At 43.8% G+C, this 8,631-nt stretch overlaps 1 protein-coding gene across 1 annotated transcript in view; it reads left to right on the forward strand.

Annotated features, from left to right (window-relative positions):
- The window catches only part of LOC102380814 (gasdermin-A2-like), a 21,769-nt gene that overhangs the window by 231 nt on the left and 12,907 nt on the right, over positions 1-8,631 (forward strand). Inside the window, exons 2-8 of the mRNA XM_006022588.3 lie at positions 1,733-1,831; positions 2,537-2,821; positions 3,245-3,419; positions 6,229-6,397; positions 6,824-6,923; positions 7,707-7,757; positions 8,514-8,546. Coding sequence (XP_006022650.2) covers positions 2,611-2,821; positions 3,245-3,419; positions 6,229-6,397; positions 6,824-6,923; positions 7,707-7,757; positions 8,514-8,546 — 739 coding nt within the window. The 5' untranslated portion in view covers positions 1,733-1,831; positions 2,537-2,610. The remainder of the gene's footprint in view (positions 1-1,732; positions 1,832-2,536; positions 2,822-3,244; positions 3,420-6,228; positions 6,398-6,823; positions 6,924-7,706; positions 7,758-8,513; positions 8,547-8,631) is intronic.

The raw sequence follows: 8,631 nt of genomic DNA on the forward strand, positions 1-8,631 counted from the left end.
TGGTCTTTTGATCCAGGGATACTCAAGCATCTTTGCCAATGCACCTCAACATGACAGCAGCCCTGGGCTGCCCAGACAGCTCTGCTGGTGCCCCTCATCTTTCCCCCACTGTTCCAGCCCTGGGCTGTACCACTTTCACAGCTCTAGTAATGCCTCTCAGTCCTGACCCACCTCAACCTCCTGCAATTTCTGCTCCAGATTCCCCTCAATCTCAAACCCATCTCTCCCTGACTATTCCAGTCCTGGGCTCCCCTACACAGCTTTACCATAGCACCTCAGTCCTAAAGGGCAACCCTTACTATTGCAGCTCTGGGCCATATTTTTCTTTGCCAAAGTACCTTGGTGTTCGTTTATAGTCCTCTTGCTCTTTTATTCTGTTTGTGTCCTAGATTTCTCTTGAACAGAAAATGCCAGATATACCACTATTTGGGTGAGATAATTTAGCGAGATGGACACACAAAAAAATCTGAACATCATGATATTGTGTATATGCAATGCAATCTGAACCCAAATTTACACAGAAAAAGACTGGTGACACACCTCCAACTGCTCTTTGCTGCTTATGTTAAGGACCCAGATCCTGGAATTAAATGATAATATGAAAATTTCAGCACTTATTTAAAATAAGAATACATTTCTAGTTCCCTGTGGTTACTCAGAAAACCTTAAAAGTGTGACTTGAGCTCTCTCTAGAGATTCAAGAAACAAGAAAGTAAAGAAAAAAGAATCAAATGTGTAATTATTTAAAATCTAATGATCTATCAGATAGTCCCATGACTTTCTGGGGGCCTGTCTCATGATTCCTAAATACATGGGCCTGGTGATACTGAAGTAGTTGGTTAAATTTGGATAGGAATATGTGATGTCCAAAAGAAATTTTAGGGAGCTAGAAATCAAAATGTGGGTTTTGTGGGTACAACCAGTATGGTAGAGAGCCTTTGAAACTACACAGAAACCCTGTGGTTTGGTAGGAATCATTGTGGGGACTGGACTCTGGATGGAAAGAGGAACACAAAGGCAGAAGTTTAAAAATGCATACTTGAAAAAAGGGCTTATCATTGGTTCATAGGTACATAGGCCTGGGAGGAACTGCATGTAACATCGGGTTCCCCCGGCTCCTGGCTTTCTAAGGCAACCATATTGGAAAATCTGTTCACAGAAACTGCTGCTACCCTCAAAAAAGCCAGAAAGGAGAAGAACAGTGGAAAGTGACTCTTGGCTCCAAATCTCTGTGTTGTGCTTCAACTAAGGCTACTGGGTGCTAACTGGGAGGGAGTATGCACTTTGCATCAGAGAAGTGGTTCATATTTTACATTTAGGTATTTCTGTGTCTGTGAAGAAAAAGGAAATCCATAAGAACTACCTGCATTGCAGAAGGCACCCACAATAGTTGGGTCTGGTTCCTTTTGTGAGCTCCCCCTGTGAGCATTAATTAATTAATAGGCATCTGTCTGTCTTGCAAGACAACAGATTTCTGCCAAAGGCATTAGCTCATTCAGTATCTGCAAATGTGGCTGTAGAGCCCAATTCTTCCCTTGCGCACCTACCAAAGGTGAAATTCATATCTAATAGTCCTGAATGCAGTGCAGGGTTCTTCCTGAGGTTTCATCTTTCTTCTGAATGTTGGATCCTTCTTTCCACACTTAGGAGACTGTTTCCAAGTGCTTCAGTCCTCAGCAGTCTTCTTCCAGTCATTTGACTTAATGTTCATTGCCTTCTTCTTCTGTGACAGTTGAAGAAACAATGCTACTAATACATCCCACTGAGGTTGTGTCTTTCATCCAACTACCATGAAGACATTAATAAGACTCACAACACCCCTATGAGCTAGGTAATTTTTTTACTATTCTAGTATAATTTATAATTACTTACACAAATAAACACTATACTTTGATACTATGGTGATAGGGGCTATAGAAAATATTTATGTAGGGGAGTGTCTACACTGCAACTGAAGGTGTGACTGCAGCTCAAGTAGCCATACTCAAACTAGTTTTAATGTAGCCAACTCAAATACCAATAATGGCATAGCTGTGGTAGCAGAAAGCTCAGTGCACGCTGCAAAACAGGTCCAGAAACCTGTGTAAATACTTGGGCAGCTAACCTGCACAGAGCTTTGTGCTTCAAGGTTACATGGCTATCAGGGCTACATGGCTGTAGTCACACCATTGTCTGCAGCAGAGGCAAAGCCATAGAGTAATGGCCTGGCCATTAGAGGCCTAGATTGAGTTCCAGCTCTGAAATTTAACTTGTATATGTTACTGGGCAAGTCACCCTGTCTCTGTTTGCTCCCCTAAACTTTGGTCTTGCCTATTTTGATTGTAAGCCCTTTAAGGAAACAGCTGTCACTTGCTAAATGCAGGTACTAGCATATGTCAGTATAACACCAAGAACAATGGGGATTTATCAGAGTTGAGGGCTGTAATGCAGACATAATAAGAGCCTTCTTTATGAAGTACTCTGTACTCTACAAATGAAAAGAGCAAAGCATCATCATTATGCTAACTTCATATATTTCATTCTTTTCTTCCAACAGATGGCCCATTGTTAACACATCAGCAGCTTCCTTCTGTCCTGTCTTTAACTAGATTTGGTTACAAGTAACTGAAAATGTTCAAAACACTGGCCAAGCAGATCATACAGGAACTGGACTCTGATGGGAGGTTCACTGCTGTTTCTAGCTTGGCTAGTGCCAATAATTACAAACCCTTCTGTGTGGTCAGGAAAGAACAGTTCAGGCTACCTTGGCAACCCAGAAAATACCTCACCACTCCTTACAAGCTTCAAGATGTGGCTGAGAAAGAAACAAATATGGGGGCAGGTTAGCTTGAATGTAGTTTTAATGGGCTGTTGCATGGTCACCAGTTATTATGGACAAGGGGCCAAATGACTACCATGCCTCTGTATAGCAGTGTCTTTTTCCAGATCTCTAAGTGACTCAGAGACATGCACAAGGTCCCAAGGGATGTCACTGGCAGAACTAGAGTCAGATTTCAGGAGACCCTGACTCCCAGTACTATGGTTTGACCACTGGGTCTCACAGAGGTGTCTTAAATCTTACTCTGGGTTTGAAATCTGTTTAGAGTGCATGCTGTGTAAACTGTCTTGGGTGGGAATGCTTGCCTGTCATGATCTTGAGCACTGTAGGGGCTATTGGCAAGAGAATGTAATACATATTATATAAGTAAGTACAAATAGGTTTCATTGTGGCAAACTAAACCTGATGCACTTTATTTCCCACAAGAGGTGAAATATGATGATCCATTCGTATATGATGCGACCACCAAGCACAAAGCAGAAGCAAACCTTAGCTTTGACTCAGAGACCACAGAAGTGGACATCAGTGGCTCAGGCTACAGTTCGTACTCAGTCTCTCAGACATCAGTGAGGAAAGCCTACATGGTTAAGAGAGAGCCGTGGTGGGTTCTGGTTTTTATTTTACTTCTTCTGGGAGCAGCATCCCTTTACAGCTTCGAGATCCTTTCCCCCAGCCTCAGACTTGCCATTTTGTTCCATTCCCAAATCATGGGGGTCCTGCATTACAGATAGCTTTCCAGAAGAAGGATGTTATATGGATTATCCTTTGGGGAATCTTTCTAGGAATCTCTCTTGGCAGGTCAGCATTGGAACTGGCCAGCTAAACAAATTCCTTGGTTAACCAGAGGTCTCTGTGCAGTGGCTGATGCCAGTTCAATTCCAGCAAGGATGCATTTGAAGTGATTTCCAATGCTGCTGCCATAGAAAGTCAGCTCCCAGACTACTGCACTGGGCAGCACAGTTTGGGGAAGAGGTAAGCTAAGCAGCCCTCAGTGATGAAAGAACATGTTAGGGACTATTTAGAAAAGCTGGACAAGTACAAGTCTATGGGGCCAGATAGGATGCACCTGAGGGTGCTGATGGAGGTGACTGATGTGATTGCAGTGCCATTGGCCATCATCTTTGAAAACTCATGGCAATCAGGAGAGGTCCCAGATGACTGAAAAAGGGAAAACAGAGTGCCCATATTTAAGAAAGGGAAACAGGAGGATCCAGGAAACTACAGACCAGTCAGCCTCACCTCAGTCCCTGAAAAATTATAGGACAGATTCTCAAGGAATCCATTTCTAAGCACTTGAAGAAGAAGAAAATGATTAGGAACAGCCAGCCTGGATTCACCAAGGGCAAGTCATGCCTGACCACTTTGCCTTCCATGATGAGATGATACCAAGCTGGAGTAGATTTGCCAGAGGGTAGGGCTAGGCTTTAGAGAGATGTAGTCAAATTGGAGGATTAGGGCAAAAGGAATCTCATGAGGTTCAACAAGGACGAGTGCAATGTCCTACACTTAGGACAGAACAATCCCATGCACCAGTACAGGCTGGAGGCTGATTAACTGGGCAGCAGCTCTGCAGAAAAGGACCTGGGGGCTACAGTGGACAATAAGCTGAATAGAAGTCAGCAGTGTGCCTTTGTTGCTAAGAAAGCTAATGGCGTACTGGGCTGCATTGGTAGGTGTGTTGCCAGTAGGTCAAGGGAAGTGATTATTCCCCTCTATTCAGCACTGGTGAGGTCACATCTGCTTACTGAGTTCAGTTTTGGGCCCCCCACTACAGAAAGGATGTAGACGAATTGGAGACAGTCCAGCGGAGGGCAACAAAAATGGTGAGAGGACTAGGGAACATGACTTATGAGGAAAGACTGAGGGAACTGGGCTTATTTAGTCAAGAGAAGAGGAGACTGAGAGGGAACTTAATAGCAGCCTTCGACTACCTGAAGGGGGGTTTGAAAGAGGATGAAGCTAGACTGTTCTCAGTAGTGGCAGATAACAGAACAAAGAGCAATGGTCTCAAGTTGCAGCAAGGGAAGTTTAGGTTAGATATTAATAAGAATTTTCTCACTAGGAGGGCAGTATAGCACTGGAACAGGTCACCCAGAGAGACTCTGGAAGCTCCATCCTTGGAGGTTTTCAGAACCCAGTTGGACAAAGCTTTGACTGGGATGATCTAGTTGGGGCTAGTCCTGTTTTGAGCAGGTTGGACTAGATGATTTCCTGAAGTCCCTTCCAACCCTAACTTTCTATGAGTCTATGATTCTATGAAGTTTAGCTGGGTGGGCACTAAAATTCTGGAGACCTGGACTGAGTTTCTGTTCTACTACAGGGATCTTTTATGCCTTACGTATGACACCACCCAATGTCTACACTGCAACCCGAAGGTGCTATGGCAGCTTATGGAAACATACACACCAGCCATAAACTAGCTAGCTCAGGTTCTGAAAGCAGTTTAGCTTCAGGTTCAGAAACAGAGCTGTATTTGGGCTACATACTTGGGCATTTATTTATGATCCTCAGTGGGTGCTACACACAAGATGCTTAGTGTGGAGTTGCCTAATTAGCTCCACAGTAAAGTGTCTCTATCTACACATGCAGAGCTATTTGGCCAGAGTAAACTAATTAACACGACTGTAGGTTAGTACTGCTTGATACAAGTACTATCCTATGGTGGAGTTATTTATTCCACCGCAGTGCACATGTAGACATTGACTGGGGCTGGTTGGGGCATGAGGATGCTTCAGCCAGCCCTTCTGCAGCATGGTGAGCAGGGTCAGAGCAGCCCTGGGTTGGCAGGCTGACCCCTGGGACCTCCTGCCAGCCAGGGCTGCACCACCCCAGCTCAACGTGCTGTAGTGCCAGGCGCACATGTAAATGCTGCACCTTGGAGTGATAAACTCCAGCATGAACTGCACCAAAGTTTATTCAGCGTGTCCATTTCACATGTAGATTCATCCAGTGGGTGTTTCTCTGAGCCCCAAGTAGAGCAATTTACACTGCTGTTGGTACCTGAGCTAGCGAGTTGAAAGCTAGCTCAAGTATGTCTACACATATAATCCCACTTTTGCATTGCAGCATAGATGTCTCCTTAAGCTCTCTGTTCCCCAGTTCCCCATCTACAGAATGGGATAACAGCACTTCCCTATTCACAAGGGGACTGTGAAGATAATTACATTAATTACTGTTAGACACTCAGACATTATGGTGATGAGGCACATGTGAGCACCCAAACTAGTAAGAACATTAGCCAAAAAACAGTGTAATGATTTCCCTCGCTAAACTGCAAAACATGTGCATAAGGGAGGTTTCTTCCTAAAGATAAGCAGCTGATATTTGGCTTATATCCTGAAGCATAAGTTCTGGGATCCTTTGTAGTAACTGCAGATGATAGTCATTCTATTTCTATGTGTCCTCAACAGGAAAATTGACATGACTCACCTGTTCATACAGCAGTTCTCAGACTCGCAGAGGACAGAGCTGTATGTTGTGACTGAGGCTTTTGAACTAATGGAGCCGCTGGTCATAAAGAAGACAATCCAGGGAGGAGGGAATGTCCAGATAAGTGCAGTGGAGATGTTTGGAATCCAGGTTTGTGGCAATGGGCAAATTGAAAGATGCAGCCAGCCTTGCAACTGCTTAAGTTGAATGAGACGCTTGAATTATCTGTCTGACACTTTACCCTAGCATAAATTCAGAAAAGCTTCTTAAGTCAGAGAGAGAGAAAGGAAAGACATGGTTTATATGGAATTTTGTTCTATTAAATGTTATGTTTGTTAAAATGAAGCAGCTATCAAGAAGCCATGCCACACAGATTGCTCCTTTCTCTAAAGAAATTTGCTCAAAAGCAGCTTTGTTTAAAATCCATAAATAAGCAGAAGTCTATTTCTGATGAAGGAGCTAAGTAATCCCCCAGACTCCACTGAGAACCAGTGCTTGTCAAAGAGCCACCTGATGATTTATTGATCTGCCTCAGGAGTCTCACCAGAGCCTTGTGACCTGTGTTTGAATCTCCAGGGGCGGGGCAGAAGCATTACAAAGAAAGCGGTGATGATTCCTAAGGGCACAGTGATGGCATACGTGGTAGAGCCGCTGATTACCCACAAGAGAGATTTCTGTATGTGAACTAAGCTAAGTGTGCATCATGTGGTAATATGTCCAGCTTTAGAGCTGTTATGTTCGTAGATTCAAAGATTGTAAGGGGCTGGAAGGGACATCGCAAGATCGTCCAGTCCAGCCCCCCTGCACTAGGCAGGAAAGACAAATGGGGCCAGGTGACCCCAGCAAGGTGACCATCCTGTCTTCTCTTGAAGATATCTAGGGTAGGTGATTGCACCACCCCTGGAGGGAGCCTATTCCAGTCTGGACACCTTGACTGTGAAAATGTTTTTCCTAGTGTTAAGCTTGAAACGGTCTTCCAGGAGTTTGTGGCCATATTCCTTTTGCTTTTTGTGGCCCAACTCAGTGTCCATTTTTACTGTCCTCATAATAATATTAGATGGAAAGTGGTGGTTTTATCTTGTGGTTAGAGCTGTGGAATGGATGTACCATCTCAAATGCAGGTGTGACACTCAGAAGTGCTGAGAATAGATTAATGTTAGCATCCTGGCTTGAATTACCTGCCATGGGGTCAGGATTACAAAAAGTTTATATCACTGCCACATGTTGGGGTCAAGTAACTGCTGACATTGGGTGCTTTGGATGCAAAGATTCCCAGGTTCCCCTCTCACCTGTGCCACTGAGTTGCTGTGACCAGAGGCAAGTTACCGTTTCCTGCTCTGTGAAAAAGGAGAAAATAATTAAGAAGTCAGTGGGGGCCTAATTAATGGGTGGAGAGTAGTGTAAGATCCTAACTTCAGATCAAAGCATCATTAATAATAATTTCTGTTTCCTGCTCCAGGTTGCCACAAGGACAAAAACCCAAAGGCTAGGAGTTTATTCATGCATGACGGTAAACTATTTATTTTATTTTATTAATCTAGACTTCTCAGGTCTCTTACTTTGTATCATTTATATTCTTTTCTCCCATTCTGCATCTCTCATCTAGCTTATTCACAGCAGCCACATCTTAGGTCTGGCTCATAGATGACTGAAGTCAAAATGAGTCAACATGAGTATGTGTTCAGCCAGATTCACAGAGACTTATTCAAGCTGCTTCGCTGCCTATGAGATACTTCAAAAATGTAACTAGGACAGGATGAAAAGGCCACTGTTTGAAGTGTGAGCATGGAGGGAATGTGACTGTCACAAAGAACTTTACAAACAAGCTGTTATAGGTAAAGAAGGGCAGCTGGGTTTGGGTTCTTAAAAGGTGCTCTCAGGACACAACAGTAGTGGGTTGAGGTAGAAAAATGGCTAGTAGGTCTGCTATGAATTAAGACCCAATTAGGATAAAGCAATTGAGCTGGATTATTAGTAGGGAGAGAGTCTGAGTCCAGTGGTCAGCAAAATGCAAAGCGGGTCAGGAACCCCTGGATCCTGTTCCTGGCACTGACACTGAGTTGGTGCGTGTAGCTTTGGGTTGCTTGACCTTCCTGGATTTGCACCATTCTAGCTTCTGGGAGCTTGAGATGCTCAGTTCATGGTTGCTCACAATGCTATTGGCAGTCTGGAGAAAAAGGTACCAGAGAAGGATTTAATCTTGTTATGTTTCTGTTTCCACTTAATTGAGAGCAATGATAAGAAAAAGGTATTTTTCTCATTTCAGGTGTCAAGAATGAGCTGGTGTCTTCACTAACAGGCAAGCTGCATCTGCTTAATTCCTTCCATCATATTTTGCTTCCATTTCTCTGATCTCTATGGGCTTAAAAAAGGCCCAGCAGGAA

This window comes from Alligator sinensis, unplaced genomic scaffold, assembly GCF_000455745.1.
Source record: "Alligator sinensis unplaced genomic scaffold, ASM45574v1 scaffold886_1, whole genome shotgun sequence".
Lineage (NCBI taxonomy): Eukaryota > Metazoa > Chordata > Crocodylia > Alligatoridae > Alligator > Alligator sinensis.